Consider the following 26,324-nt stretch of genomic DNA (forward strand, 5'->3'; position numbering starts at 1 on the left):
GTCAATATTTTTTCTGATCATTGTGCACCGTTTTAGCCCATCAACCTATTTCCTGTCATTGGGCGGCTTTTTCAGTCTGCCACTGGTGTATGATTTCCTGCCTTTTACGTACCACATTCGTAGGCTAGTTTACGAAGCTAACAATTAACAATGAAGAAGGCAACATGGATGAGAGAGAATAACATGGACTGAGAACAGAGACATTCCTGATCACCTGATCATCATCATCTTTTCTCTGCTTGTGTTCTATAATGTGGTTGTTTAGCCTGGATACATTTATTAGGTAACAAAAAATGTTATTCATTTTGTATTAATATATTAATATGATAGTCCAGTTACCAGCGTGGCACTAAAACAGGTAGTAGTAATGGCTACTTTTTACTCAAGTACATGTCAGAGCCAAACATCTTTACTTTAACTCGAGTAAAAAAGTGTAGTCAGTACTTTAACTTTTACTAGAGTCTTTTAAAACAAGAGCAGGATGTGTGTTCTTTTGGCATCTCTGGTGCATATGTACACTTTGCTCAGACATCCATGAAAGTGCATGTGCAAGTGTTTAATAGGTTACTTGGCTTCCTAACACCATATATGCAAAAAGATTCTGGCAGAAATGAAAGATGAGGCTGGGTTGTCATCATTTAAAAAGGTATGGTTAGACATGTTATAATTAATTCACATTAAAAGTACATATTGATCTTGTTGCTTTTGTCACCAACTTGATTATATTTTACACACCAGTCTGAGGTTCATGCAGTTATTGTCAAATTCATAAAGATTCTTTGAGTTTGTATTTGTATAAATGTGTTTGTATAAATTATTTTGAGTGTCATGGTTATACAGGCCATATGGAGAAAGTTGAAAGATCAGGTTAAAAAAAACTTGTGGGCAGAAAGTTTATCTAGTGTTAACAACAACAAATGTGGAATGGCACAAAGAAGAGAGGATCAGACAGTGTTTTGGAAATACCCATACTGTGATTGAAATAATGTCTAAACTCTCATTAGGTCATTTGCTTGCCATCTAATTTATATTCACAGCTAATTTGACACAGTGGACAGTCCTTGCTTCCAGAGGCCAATTACAAGTTTGGACTGTGTTGGCTTTTTCTCTACTTTCAGTACCAGATATTTTGAAGTTCTGTATGTAAAAAAAATTCATTATAGAAGTCATATAGAAGTATAAAAGTCATTATATATTTTCTGTTTCATATTTATTGTCTTACAATTCAGCAGTGTCAAATAACAAGACCAGGATATTGAGGTTTTGAAGGTACAAGTCATGGGAATAAAAGTTTAGGAGCATGTTAATTTGATATTAAAGGATTCATTTAATGAACATCTATGTATATCTATATCTTCTATATTTCCACCTACAGATGTCCAGTTCAGACATATATTTACACTTTTACTCATCAAACAATTCTGTGAGCCACTGTGCCATATTCATGGGGGTGTTGCAAAACTGTAAGTTACCTCTCTCATCAGAACAGAAATGAAAAAAATAATCAATCAGAATAACTTTGTCTTTCGTTGTGCTGAACCTTTTCTTCAAGGGGACAAGTGACCTAAACACATGTTAGGAAAATGATCCCAACAGCATAAAAATCCACCAGTCCTGCTTGTATTAAACCACCATGCTCTTAATGTTTACCACACATGCACTTGCCCATTTTTTCACGAATATGGTGTAAGTGACTTCTGTGACCCTCTCTTCTTATGTCTTTCTGTAGTTGTGTTCTTGCCAAACAGTATCCCATGTCTTACATTGAAATGTACATTCACCTAAAGAACATTTTCATTTATTCATCTATTTTCAATTATTGCTTTTTCTTGTTGAGGATTGTGGTGGTTCCAAAAGCTTTAGGCAGGGAGTACACACAAAAAAACTCACAGGGCACTATGTACACACACTTACTCAAATCTAGAGTTACAAGCCTAAATAATAAATGTTTTTTCACCCATTTCAATTTAGACCACAGGTGCCATTTATTACTTCCCCTGCAAGTGCAGACTGATTGATTGTATTACTAAACATAGTAAAAAAAAAAATAACAATGAAGGATTTCATCATTTCAGTAGAGAGACACTTCAACAGCATTTCTAACATTTCTGTTTGCATAAGTAGTTGTTGATTAAGTCAAATGAAGTGATCAAAAAGTGGATAGATAAATTTAATCATCAGTCATATATTGGATTTTTTTACTGCACTTTGCTTTGCACTTTGCTTGCACAGCTAATTGTATTTTAAAACAAATGTCCTGTTCCTTAGGAAGTCTTTTACTACACTAAGCTAACTAAATATAATACGTTAACTAATTTTTCTAAAGTACATTACACCAATCTATCTATTTTAGAAGTAAGTCTATCTATCTACAGTGGTGTGAAAAAGTGTTTCTGATTTCTTACTTTTTGCATGTTTGGCACACTTTAATATTTCAAATCGAAAACTAATTTAAATATTAGTAAAAGATAACACATGTAAACACAACATGCAATTATTAAATGAAGGTTTTATTATTGAAGGAAAAACAAAATCCACAACTACATGGCCCCCTGTTAAAACTGTGGTTTATCACACTTGAGTTCAACTTCTCTAGCCACACCCAGGCCTGATTACTGCCACACCTGTTCGCAATCAAGAAATCTCGTAAATACGACCTGCTTGACAAAGTGAAGTACACCAAAAGATCCTCAAAAGCTAGCCACCATGCCAAGATCCAAAGAAATTCAGAAACAAAAGTAATTGAGATCTATATGTCTGGAAAAGGTTATAAAGCCATTCCTAAAACTTTGGGACTCCAGCGAACCACAGTGAGAGCCATTATTCACAAATGGCAAAAACATGAACCAGTGGAGAACCTTCCCAGGAGTGGCTGGCTGACCAAAATTACCCCAAGAGCACAGCGACGACTCATCCAAGAGGTCACAAAAGACCCCACAACAACAGCCAAAGAACTGCAGGCCTCACTTGCCTCAGATAAGGTCAGTGTTCATGACTCCACCATAAGAAAGAGACAGGGAAAAAATGGTCTGCATGGCAGAGGTCCAAGACGAAAACCGCTGCTGAGCAAAAAGAACAATAATAAATAAATAATAAAGAATAAAATCTCGTCTTCATTTTGCCAGAAAACATCTTGATGATCCCCAAGACTTTTGGGAAAATTCTCTGTGGACTGACGAGACAAAAGTTGAACTTTTTGGAAGGTGTGTCCCATAACGTCTGGCATAAAAGTATCAATGAAACCATGAATTCAGCTGTTTACCAAAAAATCCTGAAGGAGAATGTCCGGCCATCTGTTTTTGACCTCAAACTGAAGTGAACTTAGGTTCTGCAGCAGGAAAATGATCCAAAACACACCAGCAAGTCCACCTCTGAATGGCTGAAGAAAAACAAAATGAAGTCTTTGGAGTGGCCTGGTCAAAGTCCTGACCTGAATCCTATTGAGATGCTGTGGCATTAAAAGGTGGTTCATGCTCGAAAACCATCCAATGTGGCTGAATTACAACAAAAAGTGGACAAAGATTTCTCCACTGTGCTGTAACCGACTCATTGCAAGTTATCGCAAATGCTTGTTTGCAGTTGTTGCTGCTAAGGGTGGCCCAACTAGGTTTAGGGGCAAACACTTTTTCACTCAGGGCCATGTAGTTTTGGATTTTGTTTTCCCTCAATTAAAAGACCCTTCATTTAAAAAAATGCATGTTGTGTTCACTTGTGTTTTACTAATATTTAAATTAGATTGATGATCTGAAACATTAAAGTGTAACAAACATGCAAAGAAATCAGGATGGGGCAAACACTTTTTCACACCTATCTATCTATCTATCTATCTATCTATCTATCTATCTATCTATCTATCTATCTATCTATCTATCTATCTATCTATCTATCTATCTATCTATCTATCATCTATCTATCATTATCAGTTTTAAAATTCTTTAGATTATCTGTTGAACTCTCAGTGTTTCCTTAATAAGACATGGTAACAAATAACATCAATTTATAAAGCTAAAAACTAAGAACTCTTAAGTACCAAAGAGCCCATACATGGTAGTTTGCTTCTATAAATGTCTCATTTATTTGTATAGAATCTGATCATTCCGCAGCACCATTTTTGGATGAATCTGCCTTGCCTACCATACAGATATTTGATGTGATATAAGAGTAAAGGTTATAACTAATCTATTAACCCTTAAAGGCACCACTGAAGAAATAAGTGGTATACACTTAACTTTAGAAGTGTGAAAGTATTGTATGTTTTAAAGCAGCTGGCTAGTTTATAGTCTCACACCCTCAGTGACCCACCGCTTCGTCCATCATGGAACAGATTGTTAGTCTTTGATAATCTCTTGTGTTCATTGTGTTCATATATATATATATATATATATATATATATATATATATATATATATATATATATATATATATGGCACCAGAGACCCTGATGAAGGCTGCAAATAATTTGTTCAAGATCTCTCTTTGTCAGCTGCACTACAGTGTTGGCTGTGCCCATCCAGAGGCCACAATCACATGTCCTTTAAGCAGTATGCACCATGTATGAACATTGTCTGCACATATTTATATTTTTCTTTACTCCTTTTCTCTGATTTAAAATTACCACTGACAGAGTAAAAAAACCCTCTTAAATCATTGACATTCGTCGTTATTAGATATAGATATAGATATTCATCATTATTTAGATATACTATAGATCATGTGTTATTATTATCACTATTGATGCTATCGTTAGTGTTGTCTTAAAGTTTAAGTATAATATCAAGAAGCATAAAGAGACATGAAATACATGAAAAACTGTCCAAAATTATGTGAATATTTTTAAGGAAGATACTGTGACACCTAGTGGTAAATGGGTGCACTACAGTACCTGCATCCGTCGATCCCAGGCTGTTTATATACATAGTTGCTGTATGTGACATTGTGTTATGCATTGCACTTTAATGTTTAATGTCATGTATGTATGTGTGTGTGTATATATATATATATATATATATATATATATATATATATATATATATATATATATATATATATAATACATCTATTTATTAATTCCTTCTGGACTGTCAGGATTTGAATAAGGTGAAAATGAAGTACATTACATTTAAGTTGACGGCATTTGGCAGATCCCCTTATGCACAGCGACTTACATTATTGAACTACAACCAAATTGTAAATAAAAATCCTGACACTGGTTAACTAGGTCACGGACCGAGAATCAATTTTAGACCATGAGTATAAAAATGATATTATTGTGGTGACAATATAGAAGAAACGTGCACAGACGTGTACAGTGCTAATTGAAGTACAGCCGGAAGTAGGTGTTCAGTTTGAAGACAGCCAGTGACTCAGCTGTTCAGACATCTAGGGAGAGTTCATTTCACCACCAAGGTGCCAGAACGGAAAAGAGTTTTAATTCATGCCTTTGTAGCCAGAGAGAAAGAACCAGTCGAGCAGTGTTAAATTGATTACATCTGTTAAATCCACACGTTTTTACTTTTTCTTTTATATATATATATATATATATATATATATATATATATATATATATATATATATATATTTAATATGTGTAAACACTGCATGATTCTGTCTCCAAAACTTTGCGAAAATTCTGACAGGCACAGAAAATACACGATGTTAATGTATTTAAATGATTGTATTTTATCATTTATTTTTATTAATGTGTCCAGGAGGTGGCGGTGAGTCCTTGTTTTTGGTTGGCTCCGCATTTTGCGTCAACCCTGATAATATGCTTGAAACACAACTAGGAACGAATAGATACTGACCACAATTTAACAGTGTTTAATTCGAAATTTCTCTGGGAATCTGAACTGTGAAGATTCACTCTGTCAAACATTATCAGGTTGTGCTGCTATGGGCTTCACAAACCTCGGACAGTGTAGTGCATTAGATACAAATAGTCTGTGTTTGCTTTGAACTGACTGTTTAAATGATATCTGTATTTGGTCATATAAAGTGTTTATATACAGCTATAGAATGCTGCTTGCTTAGAAGACATGAACATGTTTATTTGTCATTTCTGTTCTGTATCCTCTATTTAGTTATTTCTGTGACTTACTGCAACTTTAACACAATAATGTTTTTTGCTTTTTAAAACTCTTTTGTGTGTATGTATATATATATATATATATATATATATATATATATATATATATATATATATATATATATATATACATTTAATTTGTGCTAAAGTATTTACATTACTTCCGAAGGTTGTATTACGGCTTAATAATTTTTGTGCAACCTGTTAAGAACCGGGTACAAATTAATACTTCATTTTATAATTTCCATTTACGTTTGTTTTTTATTATTAGCGCACAATTTCCCGTGTCTGCAGGCAGTATTCGCGTCTACATCAAGTCTAAACTATTTTATCCATTCATTCAGTGTAAGTCACTAAGTGTACCTTTTGGGCTTGTCTTCTGTTTCCTGTCTATAGCAAATACTTAGTAACACAACATGTGTATTTAAGTCATACTGGACAGTAAGAATGTAAATTTAACCCTAAGGATGATGTTTACTGTAAATTATAGGATGTCCCAAGTCTTCTTACATAGGGATTTTTTTTATTTATTTTTAACCAAAATATAACTTTATTTACAAAGCACTTCCTACATGGTTGCCATTTATTTGTAAACACACACGGGTCAGCTTTCCCAACCTGGGCATTTCCAATCCATCGCGACCCTCGGGATAACCTGTATATGTGAAATCTCCGTTATTTTGTTGTGCCACTGATTTAGTTTGCCATCATATTAATATACATTTTTACTATTTTTTATTTAATTTTTATTAGGAAATATTTGTGTGAATAAAGAATGTACATTGTTTGCCAGACTTTTTTGCGAAATTTATGTGAAAGCTGGTTTTGGTTGGAATAAATGAGTGAAATTTTTTATTGTACAAATTTCTAACCCCGAGCAAAGAATGTGAATGACTACGTTAAGGTTAAATGTAATTGTGTTTATAGAGTACAGTACACTGGTTTATAAATGACTCTGGCACATAAAATAATCCTTAGTTTCAGTGGTATTTGTATTTTTTTACAAAACTGAGTGATATCAGCAAGAAGTCATCTTCACCCCTCAGTGGTTATATAGGTTTTCAGGCTACTCAGTGTTCAGTTTCAGTCTGCTGATAAAGAACTGATAGTGTGAGAAACTACGCATTATGAATGCTTATTTTGTTTTCTATGAGGAAGGGGAGAAATGTATCTTGTATAAGTCTACATTGTGTTTTGAACAAGCCCAGTCTTTTTAAACTGTCATTGGCTGATTCTTCTGGACAAATAGTAAAGTCGAGTTGTTTGCTCTGTTAATTGAAGCGAACAGACAACAATGGCCCATTAATACAAATGCGGTTCTGCCCGGAGAAAGAAAGAATAATCCCTAATTAGGAGCTGTAAGTGTAGGTCGCGGTGTGTGTGAAGCAGTTCGGCCAGCAGCCAGGCGACAAGCGACAGGCGCCGGAGCAAAAACACAGCACAAAAGCCTGTCTGCAGCCTAGAGGCCATCCTCCTTCATCCTACTATCCTTCCTTGTTTTATTCTGCACCCGGGGCCCAAATTACAACAGGCATAAAATAATAATAATAATAATAATAATAATAATAATAATAATAATAATAATAATGATAATGATAATGATGATGATGATAATAATAATAATAATGATGATGATAAGAAGAAGAATACAAATAGTAATAATAATTATTGTCATAATAAGTAGTAGTAGTAGTAGTAGTAGTAGTAGTAATGATGTAGTAAAACTAATCAAGTAGCCGCCAGAGGGCGCACTAGTCTGTGCCTTCTTATTCACAGTAAATTGGGCATCAAGGGTTTTGTACCTCTATAGCACAGGTTCTACGAGTGACTTGCAGTAAATGTGTACAATTTTGCGCTAATATTCCATTTAAGATCAAGTCCAGAAACTGTTTCACATACGCTTTTTTATTATCTTACCATTAGACCTTCACTCTGAATAAACAGAATAATACGGGTACATTATTGTTTGTAATGATGTTTGCTAATTGTAGCGTGTTTCGTTTTAGTATCTGCTTGCTTGTGTCATTAGTAAAGACAAACTTATTACTTTGATATAATCAGAAATATTACTATTTAATCACAATTGTCTAAAATTTGTGGTCGAAGGGAACAGATTAGTTGTTCACGTGTTTATATTTGATATACGTTTGCTCAGGTGACGCATGCGCAATAAGGTTTAATAAGGCTATTTAAAAATTGCTCCGCCACAATGATATTAATTCAACGCGTTTTTATTGAAACTGTGAGAGAATCCAACAACAAAAAAAATCTGAACAACCAGCAAATGCGACACGGTCATTATCCTAAAGCATATGTGGGCTCTGGTCCAGTCCATGAAGACAAAATTAAGTCTCTTGTGTTGGAGTGAATCCTGAGACCCTCTCAAGGCGCATACTAGCATATTAAATAGTATGTTGTCTGCAGCACATTCGGTCATATTACACCGAGAATCCTACTGTTGACATACTATTTAGTATAGTAGTGTGCCACTCTGGACTCCAGTCCCACGTGTTCTTCAACTAACTGTACAGCGAAGGCACACGCTTCTGTTAACGTGTCACAGGCAGATTAAACAGCGTTGCATCACAGATAGAAATGATCTGCTTCAACCCAACAAGCGCTATGAAGGAGCTTTCATTTACACTATTACAGTTTATGTAAAATGAAGAAAAAAGCAAAAAAAAAAAGCACAGAGTTAAACTCTAAATAGTATATACACGCAAATGTACAGCTGTGAATAAATTAATACCGATTTGCATATTCTTGGATTCTTATAGCTTATTTACAGAATTTCTTTTTAATTACATTAAATAGGTCACGCACAGTCCGCCGGATTTTCACAAACAGTCCAATGACTCTGAATGCAATCCCTTTTTTTTTAAAATACACTTCTTATTTGGATGTAGCTCGATTGATTTACAGTTTAAGTTTACAGTTTGTAAGTGTCGTTTGATCCACATCCACTGTTCTGTGGCCAACAGTGACATTTTATAACAACATTCTGCAAAACTGGCCTCTCGATTTTATTTTCATTCATAGATTGTTGGAACTTTTCAGCACGTTTTCCATGAAGTCCATTAGGCTACAGGGAATAGTAGATTGTCTTCGCAGCATTTTAAAGACCTGTTCAAGTTTCCACCACGAGAGCACCAAGTTTATTCATATTTAACAAATTATTAGAATTTCTTTTTTTCCTTCTTGTTAGCTATTGCCACTGCGATCATCCATGGGTTAAAAATGTATACGAACATCCTTCTGATTTCCACGTTATAATAACATCCTCTGCCAGTTCAAGTTATGCCCTGGATAGGTTTGTTGATCCTGGCTCATTTGGGAGAGTTCCTGGGTGAGGATGCCTCCCTTTGGCTTTCCAGGCCGCTCACTAGCCTCTGGATGTTCTGAAGTTCATTGATGGACTCCTTCAGAGTGATTTTGGGGGAGCCATTTCTCTGAGAGGACGCGGCTTTATGGTTGTGTTGATCGGGCACAGGACTCGCCTCCCTGCTGCCTGATTTGGATGATTCCGATGAGGGATTCAGGCCACCTGACAATCCTGTGGTGAGCAGGTTTGTGCTTTGAGGAATAGCCACTGGAAGCTGATAGGGGCTGAAGCGTAGCCGCGGTCTCGAGCTGTTCAGGAACGGGTTCCGGGAGAGAGAAGAGGAAGAGCTGCTGGCAGGGAGTGCAGAGGCTGCGGCAGCTGCTGCAGCCATGTACGTGTACGGATAGGGAAACAGACCACCGAATGGAGGCATGGGGATACCCTGTATTCAAAAATGCGTTAAAAATAGTTAGCAAGATCTGCACCTATACAGACTCAGAATCAGTTTTGGATAAGTTTGTACAAAATATATATATATATTTTTTTCAAATAAAATGTATATTTGGAACTCATAAAATGACAGCACAATGCTATGCATATATTAAATCTTATATTGCGCAATGTTTAGTTTGATCGACAGCATGTTCAGACTAGAATATATAAATAGTTAAATGGACTGAAGGGGCAGGGTTTAATAGCTGTCTGCATAACATTTTCTCGTGAGCATGAACTGACAAGATTTTTTTTCCAGCTCACATGATTTTGGACAAAATTTTACAAATAGGTGAATCGTTATTGCCCGTGTCATCAGTTTCACAAACAGTCCATGTTAGTCAAATGATGCTGTTAAACTGAATAGTGAAAGAAATCTTACCTGAGAGGCTAGCATGTGCTGAGACAGGTGAAAGGGAAATGGATTAGGACTACTTCCGGCTCCTTGTGTCGGAAGATTTCCATTCTCCAGTCCGCTTGCTCCTGATACTGAAGCCAGTAGATGTCCCATACCCATAGCTGAAAATGCTCCAGGGCCCATCGCAAACTGTCCTGGATGAAAGAGCAGAGGCTGTCCGGTGTTCAGAGGGTTAAAAAACTGTTGACTGTGCAGACCAGAGAGAGCTAAACTCTGCAGATGTCCTGCTCCGAAATGTGATGGACTTTCTGTCTGGACCATAAGGGGCGAGAAACTGTCTTTACTTCCGCTAAGACCCCCAACGTCTACGTCCTTCTTAGACGATTCTGTACTATCTTTCCTGTGCTTGTTCTCCAGTTTGTCTTTGTCGGGGTTGCCTACGCTAAACACAGACTCGTTTTGCTTTTTTGAATCCGGATAGTCCTCCTTCTTCTCCAGGTTCGGTCTTTCTCTCGACCTCTCTTCACACCTGGGACTGAGTGGAGACGGTGTTTTAGGACTGCTCGATCCTCCACAGTGATCTTCTTGATTCTCAGCTTCATGCTCACTGTCAGTGCAAGCTTTATCTTCTACAAGAAATTACAGAACAGTTATTATTATTATTGGTCTGTAATCATTTCAATTATGTGTAACAAAGAAGGTAAATTAAACAAGAAATGTTTCGGTTTAGTGTAGAATAATAATGTACAATAACCTGTATATTTAGTGTTATAATATGAACTGAATGCATTTAATATATATATATATATATATATATATATATATATATATATATATATATATATATATATATATATATATATATATATATAGGCTATGCATGTGATGTCTCTATATAGCCTACTTATTTTTTCCCAAGCAGCTCACACATTGTCCAATGACTTCCTTTATTATTTACCCATTTTTTCTGTGTATATAATACCTCCACTATTGTGTTAAATGAGGGCATTAGAATACGATTAAATGTTGGTTTTAAATCGTCTAAATCTAGTAGATGAGGGCATTCTAATTGAATTCACTTAGTCGTAACCTAAACCCCCATGGAGCCTAAATCCTCTTACAGAGACAGTTATTCTCACTGCAGGTGTTCTCAGCCGCAGAAACACAGCCTTAGTCGTCTGATAAATTCCTAAAGAAATGTCTTCCCCCTTAGTTTCACTACACACCGTCCAGTAAGTCAAACTGGGAATCTACCTCTGTTGGCCCTGGTGAAAGTGAGAGGACTCGTTGCAGGTCCGATAGGAGAATGAACAGAGTCCCTGGCTGTGGTTTGTTCGCCTGAAGACGCGTCCGAGTCTGCCCCTTCCCGATCCACTTTACACTGACCAACCTCATACATGTGTAACGAGGGCAGAGTTAACTGCTTCCTAGGGGAAAAAAAAGATCGGGATAGAAAGAAAATAAAATATTAATATAATTTTACTGAAAAAAGTGAAAGTCTTAAACGGAAAGCCAAAACACACAAGAAATATTATAAAGTACTTAATATACTACTAAATGTAGAATAAAAACTAGACATACCTTTTTTCTCTCCTTCCATTTCCCGTGTCTCTGAAGCCTTTTGCAAAGGGATTATTATCGATCTTCAGTTGTGTAATCTGAGGGGAAATGACATTATTATTATTATTATTATTATTATTATTATTATTATTATTATTATTATTATTATAACCATCACCGCAGTGGAAATGATCTATTTGATCTATTTGGTCTTGGCCACTACCCTTGTTAAAATAATTATAAAAAATACACATACTTAAATTTAAACCATTAACAAATATTTATAGAAGGCTTAGTTATATTGAAAAGCCCCATGAGAACATTCCACGTGTAAATATTCATTCGTCTCTCACTAGCTACATAGCACACAGGCTCGGCCTACTGTAAACTACCACCAACAGGACAGGACAATTTATTATTGCTATCAATAATTCATGCGTTCATATAATTACAATAAAATACAAATAATAATAGTAGTAATACTATTTACGACATTTGTAGCCAAGCAATAAGGGTGTTATAAGTTCTGTAGAATTTTACAGAAGTAAAAGCGTGGTGCATTTGCGTTAGTGTTTCCAGAAGGATTACAAACTGACCCACTCTGATAGCACACATTTCGAGAGTTCAGCTCCCAGACTCACTGGCGAGCTTAAGTGCCTGCTAATCGATTGGGACTCTATGCCACAAACTTTACGATGGCCAACAAGCCGACCAGACCCCCCCTATTCACACACTCACACACACACACACACACACACACACACACACACACACACACACGAGCGCGCAGGGCAATTAATATCAGCTCTGAGGGTGCACGTCCACTAACACATATTAAGCGTCCGCTGGCACATATGAATAATATTCGTTATTTAAAAACAAACAAACAAACAAACAAAACCGTTCAGGGAGATGCGGATTCACAACACAATGGCTATAGGTCTGACTAGCTATGGTTTGCTTGGGATAATCCTGTTTTAGTCAAATGTTTCAACATTTTAATTGTTAAAAAAGAGCAGCTTTTTTTTTATAGTAAAAGAAAAAGTAGCACCCGACTGAAACGTCTGCTCGTGAAACTTGGCATATATTGTGATTTTGCAACATTTAGTAAAATCGAATGAATTAAGCTACATACCTTGTCATTTTGATAGGCAGTGACAGCAATGAATTCCGTCTCGGGAAACACATATGTCCTGAAAGTGCTGTAGGGAAGCTTCAGAATATCGTTGGCCCTCACAATATGAAACCTGGGCTGGTATTTATGCATTGAATTCAGTATAGTCTGGGAACAAGACAAAAACAGAGGGGTAAGATTCAATTAGTAAAATAATTTCACAATAGACCATTTATAAAGGATGTGAAAAACTGCACCAGTGCTAACTGGGTTAAGCTGTTGTTTTATGCTATAGCTTTATTATGTGATTATATTAAGAAATAAAAAAAATATTTAAGCAGGTAAGAGCAGGTCAGCCTCAGAAATGAACAGAATGTAAGGAAAAACACAAGCTTTCTGATTTGACTTTACACCTATCAAATGATTGTGCCATGCATGTAAATTGTTCTATTTGTTTCCTGTCGATTTGGTTCGCAGGCGAGTGTAAGAACTCAGGGCCGCAAGTTACCTTCGACTGTGTGAGCTAGAGAAGATTGCTGGCAAACTTTGCGTCCGCCAACTTTTTAAATATTAATTTTAAACACTATTTCAGGACTCTGTGCCTTTATAAGTGCGGTCAGGACCAATTGCAGCAGTTACCTGTCCTTTTATTTTTTTCTGATTAGTCACAGTCGATATTTTGTATTACAATTAAAAAGAAAGAAAGAAAGAAACATGGATGAAGCATAACAGTGTTCACAACACGAAAGTTGAATATATTCTATGAGAATGTGGCATGTAAAGGGTCACAATAAAGCTATATGACATTATTCTTATGAAGGATTTGGAGCACACATATGGTACATTAGGTTACTGTTTGCTGATTTTTATTTTTTAATAAAGAGCCAAAAGCGTCATTTATTTGTAAAATGTCTGTCAATCTTCTAAACCGCTTTTGGCCAACAAACAGACCTAATCATCCATCTGCTTGGACTAGAATTGTAGCATGCAAAAGAAGGTTACTTACAAATCCATGCTTGTCTGAAATGTTGTTCGTCAGTTTGAGCTTATGGAAAGCGACAGGTTTTGCCATCCACTGCTCTCCTGTAGCTGGGCTATCCGGGTGAATGTACATGCGCTTGGGCATCTCGGGGTCGGCCTTCCCCGCCACCATCCAGCGCGAGTTATGAAACTTATAGCGACAATCATCAGCGGCCACAATATCCATTAATAAAATATACTTGGCTTTTTTGTCAAGTCCGTTTATTCGGACCTTAAAGGGAGGAAACATTCTCCTACAAAAAAATACAAAACGATTGCTTGTTAATAATATTCATCTATATGCACACTTTCATTCCTATTCTCCCTATACGCTTAGCAGTTTATATTATAACGGTGCTGGACTACATATAAATTATAAAAATCTGACATGCAAATATATTTATCAATAATTTTGTGTTTTATATTTTCTCCCGAAACAGGTTTTGAATTCTAAAGCAATCGCCTCCGGTTACAGATCTAATGCTTAAAAATCGATATTTATTAAATGTATTTCTGTTCGTAAAAACATTATAAAATGAGACAAGTATATTTAACGCTCTAACAACTCGTACAAATACGGACAACAAAATGTCGGACACTAAATCTTATAATCCATATTGTGTGTAGTCATATACACACAGGATACGATTATTTAAATTCGACAACGTGTATCCATGGGAAATAAAAAAAAAAAATCGGCATTGAAAAAAAAAGGGATTTATTTAGACACCAAAACAAATTTTCTCAAATTATAAACGCCCAATCAAATCATTTTTAAGGATAATATTTTGACATTTAAAACTGATTAACGAGGACGCATACATACAAACAGGTCGGTTCTCTTATACAAACTACAAAAAAAAATCATAACACATACAAAACCAATAAGGTCGATGTTGATAACGAATTGAACTACAAAGTGGGTTTTTACCTGCCAGATTTAGTAATAACCATCTCTGTTCCTAATTTGTGGAACTGGTCCCATAGATCCTTCGCTTCTAGTGTGACTTTCGGATCATCTTCAACCTCTTCCTCCGGCTCGAGACTCTTGAGGCTGCGCAGATGAGCGGCCTGGTGGTGGTGACTGAGCGCCGGATGGAGCGCAGCCTCGGCGGCTCCGGCCAGACTGTGCTCCGTCAGCGGCTTAGTGAGAGCAGCAGGAGGCAGCGCGAGCGCCGGGAAGAACGAGGGCTGAGCGGCCGCCAGGAACGCTGACATGGGGAAGTCGGTGGGCCGGTGAGCGTGGAAAGGGTGGTAAGCCATGGCACTGCCTGAAAAAACTGGATCTCTCATCGGTGCATCCAAAATCGCTGAAAAATCAAATATTTAAGTGATGCTTTTTTTTCCTCCCCCTTTCAGAGCGGCGCTTATCCAGCTGGAATATACCGTCGCGACACTTTCAAGAGAGAAAAGCACTGAGGTAATCTTCGACTACAGTACAAAGTTTCTGTATTGTCGTTCACCAGCGAGCAGAGGCAGAGTGGCCACAGGGAACATGCACTTCAGTTTCCCTTCAGCTGCTGATTTCACCAAGTCTTGTACTATTACCGGTGGAAGTGAGCGCAACGACACTTCGAAAGCAGATGTTTGTTTCCTGCGCGCGCCGTTCTCATAAAAACAAGATCACTCTCTCGACGCAGAAACCCATCTGCACAATCATATTCTATAGGAGAAGCGGAGGTGAAGCGGCTTAGTTCCTGCCCTGTCCACTGCACAACTGTAACTATCTCACACGTCCTTCCTGCTCCGCTCCCAGTACTAATGAACCAAGCCCCCTTGATTGCTGATTTTACGCTTTTCGGACCAATTGTGAGCCTCCATAGGCGTGGTTTTGACAGCTCCGGCCAGGCCCAAGGAGAGGGGGTGGACAAGAAGGTGTCGGAAGCATTAGCAGTAAGAAAACATGTCAACAGAATAAAATATTAACCAATGACAGAAAAGCAAGGGAACTCCCTCCCACACGTCGATGCCGGGCGGGTCAGCGCTCATTCCTCAGCCGCTGCACGGACACACCAACTCGATCAGCTTCCAGCGCTGTAATCACAACGAGACGATGCCCAGCCTTGTCAGGGGCACCACATTCACTTCCGATGCACTGGAAACCAGGAATTACGATTACTAAGGTTAATTGTCGCGCTCTCTAGTATTGAACCTAAGTAATAAAAAAATGGGTGTTAAACACTAAAATAACGCGACTGAACACGTAGAAGGAGAACACATTTCCCATCGGGCGCACGTGCTTCCAAACATGTAAACATGGAAAAAAGAATTATTTGTGCGTTTTTTCTTAAAAGCATAAATTAGTTTGTATGTCGCGATCCCAAAAACAAGATCAATAAAATGATAAAAAAAAAGAGCAGTTTAAGGCGTATTCACTGATGCAAGGAGCAAAAAAAAAAAAAAAAAAAAAAGAAAAGGATCCGTTTTATTTAGTGAAATTGTTTTGAAATATGTTTGGGCTCATCAGTAACCTGGCGAGAGAGGAGGCGACTTAGAAAGCGGACACTGGCACTTTAAATGCAGCCCGATTCACTGGAAAAAACACGAGCCTATATACAATACAAAGACATGACGAACGGAAGGAATATGAAGACAGTGTAAAGATTTGGTGAGTGGCTTCTTCTTGTTGAACCTGCTAATCTGCTTCATATCTTTGAATGACATGCCTAGTAACTTGTATTGATGGGAGATTTCAGCACATCAGCATATCTACAGCACATACTAACACTCCAGCTAGTCAGGGTACTTAGTGCACGAATTCAAACTTGTTTCAAGATAACAATGAATTTGTGCTTATATTGTTATTAAAGTTACACACAAACAAATAATATAACAAAACCAGTTTTGGAGACCGACTTATAGTAGAGACACAGCAATTTTGTAAATATTTACCAAGTATTTTCAGCCTTGGAGGGCTCCAGACTAATGAATGAAGATGTTTGTTGTGCACTGTGGAGGTAAAAGCAGTGGACACTGGGTTTAATTGGGGATGGTGGTGTACAGGGTCTTGGCGCCAGTCGGCTGATGGACAGCAGTAAGAATTGTCTATTGGCAGATCGACCATAAAATAGCTGCGTGCTTTTCTGCTCTAAATGTCAATGATGGTAAATACTGATAATTTTATGTTTTAAATGATTGAGTCATCAGTAAACAGCAACTATTCTCCAAAACAACTAGCGCCAGATATCTCAAACAAGCCCTCTTCTCTCCTTCACACGTTTACCGGCGGAGCTGCTGCGGAAGAGCGCAGAAACGACTTGTACTTCCAATTAACCCTTTAGAGGCCACTAGCACACACACACACACACACACACACACACACACACACACACACACACACACACACACACAGTTACACATGCAAATGAACTCTAATCTAATGACTATAATGCGGATAGGACATTTGTTTACAGATTATGATGTGTGCGTTAATTCCGTTACTGATTATACAAGTCCTTATATACAGTTCATAACAAAAACACCAGTACACACAAACTCACAAAATGTCCCTGTCAAAAAACAAATTTTATATATATATATATATATATATATATATATATATATATATATATATATATATATATATATATATATATATATATATATGCATATGTCAAACGGATTATTTGTTAAAGGTGCAATAGATTTCTAAAAAAAAATGCAGCATAATTTTATTTACAAAAAGCACATAACACATAATTTATTATTGCATTTTCATATATACTCGTGTTCATTAAAGTTGTGAAAAAAATGTCTCAGAGATACTGACATCTAACATTTTGCGTCCCAAAACGAATGATATATTATAGTTTTTTTTTATTATTATAGCGTTCTAATAATTGTTTTACTTGATTCATTAATGTGTAATAAGATAAACAGGTAGCATAACTACTTGGATAAAGCTGAATCTATTTAGCGTACATACAGTATTAGAATACTGTAATAATGAACAAATCTCAATAAAAAAAAAAAATCAACAACCCTAACTTTAAACAAGGTAAAATTATTGCATTGGTATAAAACAAAAATTACACAATGGCCATTTGACCTACATGTAATAATAATAATAATAATAATAATAATAATAATAATAATAATAATATAATGAGTGTATAAGTCAATAAAAAATAACAATAATGCAACAAATAAATGGCTGTGGGTTGATTTGTGATTACACCATGTTAGTTCATATTAAAATGTAAATATATACATTTTATAAGACAGCAATAAGAACAGCTTGTAGTATTTATTTTACACACACGGAGATTACAATTTACACTTGTAGAGATTTATTTATGTTTTTTCCGCCGGGTAATTAATCGTAAATGAAGTGAGAAAAGTTCATTTAAACATTTCACAATCTATTGATTTGAGTTGTTTAAGTCTAACCACATGATAAATAAGGCTTTTCTCTTTCTCTCAGTCTGTTTCTTGGAGTTGTTTTTATCTCTCGTTCAGCGCTGTGATTTGTTCATTAGGGCCTGGAAGCTCTTCTTCTCTGCTGAAGTGTTTATAGGCTGAAGAGAGCCGCTGACTCGCCCTGATCAATAGTCTATGTTTGATCTGTGGGCTTTAAACTGCGACACCGGACGATTTCAAGTGGAAAGAGATTAAGCACACATGGGAATGGTAATGGTTTTCCATGTATATACTTAAGGAACTAATCACATCAACAGAGTCACTGCAATTACGTCCGATTTATTTTTCCTAGGGCCTCGATCCTCACTGACACACATCCAGCCCGACGAGAATGTAATCAAGCGCTGAGCCATTATCACACATGACTTCAGAGTTGTTCATGCTGGAAACTTTGCAGAGCCGCTGCTAACAGTCAGATCCTCGCCGTTAAAGACAACATTACATGTCTGGATTGCAGGCTAAAGTAGCGGGTAAATAGCAGCTTTAATGACAGGGTGGAAAAGGATGCACACAGGATGAAGTGAACACTGCTTTCACCCGCTTTGTTTCTAAAAAGAAATCATTTACGCCTTATTTGCTCGTATCAGGATTTTTGTCTGTGCAGATCCACAGCGTTGAGTTTAATAACATCTCACGACATGTTAAATATGATAGATCCAGTACATGCTTTTTGGATTCTTATAGCGTCAGGTAGAATATTATTTACCCACATCTACAAGGGTTTTGTTTTTACAGCCGGTGATGCTGGGTTTTGTCTAAAAAACGTATCAATATAAAATAGACCAAAATTAATACATTTACATGTATTAGAGTACAATGCTGCCATTAGAAGTGTACACACACACACACACACACACTCTCTCTCTCTCTCTCTCTCTCTCTATCTCTCTCTCTGTATATATATATATATATATATATATATATATATATATATATATATATATATATATATATATATATATATATATACAGAGAAAGAGAGAGAGATAGACACACACACACGCGCGCGCGCGCACAGTTTTTTGCACACACATAATGTCATGTTTTCAGTAGAATGCATGCACCCTAGCTTACACTGGTCATGTATATGGACTTGCTTCTGTCTTTCTTTTTCACTTTTATATGATTGCCCCTTGCTTTAATCTTTTCGCCATCTCTGACTGAACCTCTGCATCGTCTCTCTTGCTAAATTTAGCCGCTAGACTGAGGCATTGGCGCCAGACCGTTTAAGACCTGTCAAAGTCCCTCATATTTCCCCTTGTCACAGGGATCCCACCGGCCTCCTATCCAATCCTTTGCTCTCTGCCCTAGCTCTCTGTTTCATTCAACCCATCCACGTGTGTGATTCTGCACATTTCTTTATTCTCAGCGAAGGACTTGAATCTGCTGCCGAATATAAGATGAAAACAATAAGATCGCTGTGCTGAGGTGTAACTGCAGTTAATCTCTCTCTCTCTCTCTCTCTCTCTCTCTCTCTCTCTCACACACACACACACACACACACACACACACACACACTTTATATATATATATATATATATATATATATATATATATATATATATATATATATATATATATATATATATATATTCTCATATTCCAGGTCACATGTTTAGTAATCTGACTTGCTGGCTAATGAATTGATTAGCAGGAAGCTCTGCAGGCTGAATATGGTGGATGCCCAAATAAAGCGTCCACTGAGAGCTTCTGATTTATTGCTGTTTAGATGCATTTGTGGACTACCAACAGATATGACTCGCACATGTCTAAATAAATACACGCCGCCTAAACTAGAGTTGAATAAGGACATAGGACTAAAAATAAGTGATATCTTCCAAACACAACGCACGGAAATGATGTTATCATCAGAAGACTAAAAGGCTTTAATGTGTTCGCTTATCAGTGTAATATGAATGACTTTTGCTGAAGTCCTGTCCTTATCCTTCAGGTAACAGCTGGGGGCGCTCTAATGACCCCTGGGACTGTGTTATTACTCGCACACCACACACTGACTCCATACAGCCTATCAGGAACTTTTCCATCGCTCGTCTCAAGCAGGCAGTTACATTACACCTGTCTGAGAACATTTTAAACACATTTGTAAGTGTAAGTGAACTGTGTGCAATATTTTCCAGAAATTAATTAATATGCAATAACATTTAATTGTACAGCGTTGACTCAGAAACTCATGTGCGAGAAAAAAATAAAAACAAAGGAATTATTGCTTGTATTTATTCTCGGCGGTTTTGCAGAACTATTGCCTTTATTTGAACCTGGTGGTAGCTGAAGCTGTAGTCGTAGGAGGCAAAATAATGTGCATCACTAAAGTTTTTTTAATTAAAAGTTACAAGTTTTCAAAAATGATTTACTCCACTTTTTTTGTACAGTAGATTCCGCAGTCCCGCGTGCACTTCTTACTACAGCAAACTAGAAAAGCTGTCAATATAAAACAGTAAAATATCTCTAGTGCCAAACATCACCCAAAAAAAGTCCCACTTTCTCCGCTGACAACAACCAGGTAATTTTCCAAACGAATCATATTTTCATCATCTTTAAATAATATAATGATTGAAATGAATGTTTTAACTTTGCTCGATTTTCTGTTCGCACATCCTACAGGCCACAACATATTACTTTACAAAAAGGCTCGTCTACACTTTTTTTTCAATACTTCAAATTTTTTAAGTATTTTACATTACACACACGTTGTGTTAATTTTCTTAGCAGTTCCTACAATCACACCATCTCAGCTCCTGTGCGCTGCAAAGCAACAAGTGTTCACCATGCAGCGTTCAATCACATGCCAACGAACCATTTTCCATTTTTATATTCATAATTCAATTATGATCCAATCCGTTCAAGGCGAGATGAGCGATATATTAGTAGCTCTATATATTGCTTTGTCAAACTGAAGGTGGACATATCAAACGATATCAAGAAATTAAATAACGGTTCATTTATAATTAGAAAATAAAATAATTTGTAAACAGGTCTGCTTCTCTTATACAATATTTACAACCCTGCAAAATTGTATTATTTACCTTTTTTTTAAAACCTTGATTTTAATGATCTTTTACATACTGCTATAAAAGATCTTGTTTACACACTGGTGATCACAAAGCGCATATTACCGCACTGAATACATGAGATTGATTACATTTCTGTAAAAACCCTTCAGCAAATAGAAAATGAACCCAGGACAAAAGGCTACACTGGTCGATATGTGGAGAAAACTTCCTAATGAATATTCAATAAAACTACTGCATACCATGTATTACATATGATTTCACTTTGTAATTGAAATGTCGCATTTTAATCTGCTTGCTCTTATTTTACTATTTACCGAGTTTATTTTTCCCCTCGACCTCCAAACAAAAATAAACGAAAAACGAGGCTGCAGTACTTCAAAAGTAGAAAACGAATAAAAAACAATGTAAAATCTAACAATTACGGTCAATTAAATGATTTAGAATATAATAATGCATGTAATAAGCTCATCCGAGGACATTAAGAGTTAGTATAATTTGTACGTTTATTTTATATACATTTAGAAAACTTAGATTTACTCACTTGGGCGAGTTAATACAAATTATCTAATAATTAATGCATGAGCTATGTCAGTACCGATTTGTGCTACAAGTTATGGTTTTATTATGATGTATACATTTGTAACATTATAATTCTGTAGTAGTAATTTCTATATTACTGGTCTCCTAAGAAGTGAACTAAATGCTGACACTTTGATTAGTGTTCTCTACAAGTCCTAAAGCAGTTTCTATATTTTTTTTGCACTTGGTGAAAAATATTGAAGCTGAATGAATGTTCCAGTCCCCATGAATTTATTAAAGATTTTATACTGTTTCTGAAGGCCAGCTAAATGCCAACCAGGTTTAATATGACTTATCAGCCCCACACCATTTCAGGCTGCCACTCTGATTTATAGTAGTCACCCAAACTTATCTTCCAAACAGAGAGAGATCTGACAGTGGAGCAGAAGGAGGAGAGAGAAATCCCACCACCTCTCACCACCTGGTCTGATACGATTCTGCGTATGTGAGGAGTGTAGGATTCACTTCCATGGATCTTCTCAGCAGTCACTAAGTTCAACTAGCAGACGATGTAAAGCCCTCATTGCAAAACGGTTTGTATGTGTGTGAGTTTGTTCCTATGGCTGCTGCTCATCTGTTCAGGGCGCAACATGAGATCTGAAGAAAGGAGAGATTAAACTTGTTCCCGTGTGTCATATATCTCAAACTCCCCACTCCATAGTGATGTACAGGTGTAGAGGGTTTACAGCTCACCAAAGCAGGGGGTGGAATATAAATATTTTAAGGATATGATTAAGATTGACTTTTTAAATAAATCTTATGCTTTTGCTAACATTTCCTCACATTTCTAGGAATTCTTTTCACAAGTTTATCAAACATGATCTTTTTTTCCCCTCTATAAAAACCAATGAATGTATTAATTCACTACCTAATTATCTCACAGAATATAATAAACTGTACAGAGTGACATTCTTTAGCCTGTATGTTTTGTGTGTTTATAATAAAAGGTTCTGTTATGGAGCATTTTTGGCCTCATCGCTGGTTTTGTCTATGATCAGGGCTATTCTGGAAAGTTATAAACGAAATGATATTGTTTATGACTATTACATTACTGACAATACTGTAATGTAATGTCAAATTCAAAACATGCCTCGTTCCTCACATAATTGTTTACAGAGACAAAGGAGTGCAACTTGATTAGAACATTAAAATATCTCAAAAACTGAATGCAGACTTTATTTTATTTAATCAGTCAGAGAATACTAGAAAACTCACACATACACACACACACAAGATTTTTTTTACTTGTTTAGGTTGGTGGAAATAAGAGAACACGAATACCTTTGAAACTACAGGAACTGAATTTAGATGTAAAGGAGTACATATAGTCGACCGTAGCCTCTATTCTTTATTTATTAATTCTCTCTCCATTCTGTGTCTCAGCTCAGTCCTTGGTATTGACACATAACAATAAATGGTCAGAATGTACAGATCATCCTTTAAAGTAAATAGACACAAAGCAACGTGCATTTGACAGATCATTTTACTTGCATGGATTTATATTCAACAGGATTAAATCAGTGTCATTCAAAAGCATATAACGGCTCACAAAAAATCATGTACGATTCGTTCATTGGGATATAGTCATGCCAATTTTGACCTTTGTAAATCATTCAGTGAGTGAGTCCAGCAATCCCTTCACATCACATGCACCACAGTGTTGCTACGATGTCCAATCCAACCATAACAGCTTTCATTATGCCACAAGCTGAGCTGAAAGCTATTACAGCAAAACCTTCATCAATATCACTGGTATTTCTTTATGTCCTGTCATGTCATGTCCTGTTTATTCCAGTTCAGGAGAATGGTTCCTTTAAAAATGTCATAACAAAGCAAACTGATATGTGAGTGCACATATATATGTATGTGTGTGTGTGTGTGTGTGTGTGTGTGTGTGTGTGTGTGTTCTCAGAGATAGAGATTTGCTACCCAGTTATTAACTCCCTTTAAACGACGTTACACACAGACAGAGTCAAGAGGTTTTTACAATGAATATCCTAAAAAATTCAAAAGGAAACCAACACTAAGTGGCTTATTTACTAGCAGACAATTGACCCAGTAATCAATACATTTAAAAAGCAAAAGAGAGGATACACAGCACACACAGCAAATCAAAGCCACATACATAGAAAACATTTAGTACAAAAAAAAAAGCTAAACCATAGATGTGAGCAAAAGAGCAGAGAAACCGTATGCAACATTTTAACATTAGCAGTAGTATTAGTGAACATTTACAATCACTAATTTGAGAGGAAAAAACAAAACAGTCACGTTATATTTCTTTCCCCCAAATAATCATATAAAATACTAAAATAGATTTTTATTCTTGTGAGATATAAATGTAATGTTTGTATCATTTGGTATGATCATAAAAGTGACCATGTAAATAGTATATTTATACATTAATACAAAGGCAACATTAAGATTCAGCAACTAGTCAAAGAAATTTTGCATAAAAAGCAGTGTGTCCTGATCTTCCCCGTTAGATGCATGCGATCAGTCAGACACGTGGACGCATCTTTTACTGTTTTCTAATCTGAATAATGCAGCGAGTAACACAATGAAATAACACACATGAAATTATACAGTGATGAGCAAATGTGTTGACAGATTTCACTGCTTTATATTTCAAATTGTGTATTTTTAATGAAGCTTTGCACACTCCTGGTATCTTCATGAAGGAAATACACACAGGAGGTGTTTTGTAAAACTTGTCAGAAGATCAGCATACTAGACAACGTTTGTGAAACCATTTTCTAAAAAACCCCCAAAAAAACTATTTACTCATTAAAAATGATTAACTGATTAAGATTACATTTTAATTTAGAAATACATGGGCTTTATCTTTACTATTTAAACTTGCCATAGATATAAATTTCAACTACTGCAATGTTAAGCCAAAAAAAAAAAAAAAAAAATTTTGAATGGAACATGTTTAATCTTTTGGCTGAGAGGGAAACTAGACCCAAACAACACGTGGAATAACAAACAGATACATTAAGTTACACCATGAATCTCAATGCCCATGATATATTGGCATGAACATGTTTCAACTGCACATGAGGATTTTTTGGACTATCCAGTATCAGTGTTTGAGAAAAGGACAAAATGGCAGCTGTGACAGAATGAATTACTTGCAGGAGCTAAACGTTCCCCTCTTACTCACACTCTCTCTCTCTCACTCTCACTCTCTCTCTCTCTCTCTCTATGTTTGTTACACAAGTAAGAATCAAGTGGCACATTTACTAAAAGCCTGCATGCAGGTCTCGCTTCCATTTCCACCCTGATGTGAAGGGATTTTTTTTCATTGCTCTTCACGCGAAGATTGGCTGGGCGGAAGGTGAAGTCAACATTGCACACAACAAACACCCACTGGATGGAGGAAGGGGAGCACTTCCTATGTGATGGGATAAAGAGGTGGAAAGGTTGTCACAGAGGAGAAGCTCTCTACGGGAACGCTGTGGGGTAAAGGCTGAGCGGCTGGCTCTCGTTTGTGGGCAGAGGAGAGCGGTAACCTTCAAAGTTACGAGGTATGCTGCCACTTGTGGAGCCTGAGCTGTTACTCAGTGTCTCGATACTGCCTTCTCGCTGCAGCTCCGCTGCAAAACAGAACAAGACACAGAGAGGAAAGAGAAAGCACGGATTGATAACGTCAATTCAAACACAAAGGCTTTCATGTATCTATACACATACATACATATAAACATAATACATATTCAGCCCCATCAGCTGCAGTGAAAAATGAGTGAATATTTAAAGCCAAAAATGAAATACACAGTATACGGATTTCACAACTGTTCATCCAAGCATTTCTAAAGCACTAGACTATTTTTGTGCTAAAAGTTTAAATGTTCAAATTTTAGTACAATTATTTTTTGCTGGAATGTAAATGAGTTACAGATAAACTTGAGGTAAACTTTCTGTATATAAAAAATAATGTGGAGCCTCAATTATGTTGGAAAATTATGAAATAAAAAATAAAGCAAATACGAAATAAAGGATTATCTGATACACCAGAGCTCATGAGGTGTGGAAGACAATAATTACAAATGAATGAGATGCATGTTATGTGCTGAAATGATATAAAGGGTCTTTGGGATGATTATACATAAAAACTACAATCCATTAGATTATATATAAAGAAATAGAGAATTACGTGTAGAGAAAACATAATTGTAACAGGTTAAAAAAAAGCAAATAACAATTGATCTCAAACATGTCACAGTATATTTACCCTGCATATTAATAAAAAAATGAAGATTTTATAAATAATCTAATAATTTAATGCTTTACTTGCTATATCTATGCTTGAATGAGTGTGAATTTGTTCCTGTGTTTGGTTT

The 26,324-nt window shown here is 36.3% G+C and overlaps 2 protein-coding genes across 3 annotated transcripts in view; both read right to left on the reverse strand.

Moving 5' to 3' along the window:
* Positions 1-8,300: 8,300 nt before the first annotated feature.
* On the reverse strand, positions 8,301-15,695 carry tbx2b (T-box transcription factor 2b). The gene is made up of 7 exons (XM_046863056.1): positions 14,883-15,695; positions 13,938-14,205; positions 12,953-13,099; positions 11,839-11,915; positions 11,512-11,684; positions 10,282-10,886; positions 8,301-9,849 (listed from the first exon to the last, which is right to left on the reverse strand). The coding sequence occupies exons 1-7, from the start codon at positions 15,242-15,244 to the stop codon at positions 9,412-9,414; spliced, it is 2,070 nt and encodes a 689-aa protein (XP_046719012.1). The 5' UTR covers positions 15,245-15,695; the 3' UTR covers positions 8,301-9,411.
* A 7,751-nt stretch (positions 15,696-23,446) lies between these two features.
* Positions 23,447-26,324, reverse strand: part of bcas3 (BCAS3 microtubule associated cell migration factor) — a 207,224-nt gene continuing 204,346 nt past the window's right edge. For both annotated transcript variants that reach the window (XM_046862521.1, XM_046862520.1), the window contains one exon: positions 23,447-25,580. In XM_046862521.1, the coding sequence (XP_046718477.1) occupies positions 25,429-25,580 (152 nt within the window). In that variant the 3' untranslated portion in view covers positions 23,447-25,428. The remainder of the gene's footprint in view (positions 25,581-26,324) is intronic.

This window comes from Silurus meridionalis, chromosome 12 (genome assembly GCF_014805685.1).
Source record: "Silurus meridionalis isolate SWU-2019-XX chromosome 12, ASM1480568v1, whole genome shotgun sequence".
NCBI classification, from domain to species: Eukaryota; Metazoa; Chordata; class Actinopteri; order Siluriformes; family Siluridae; genus Silurus; species Silurus meridionalis.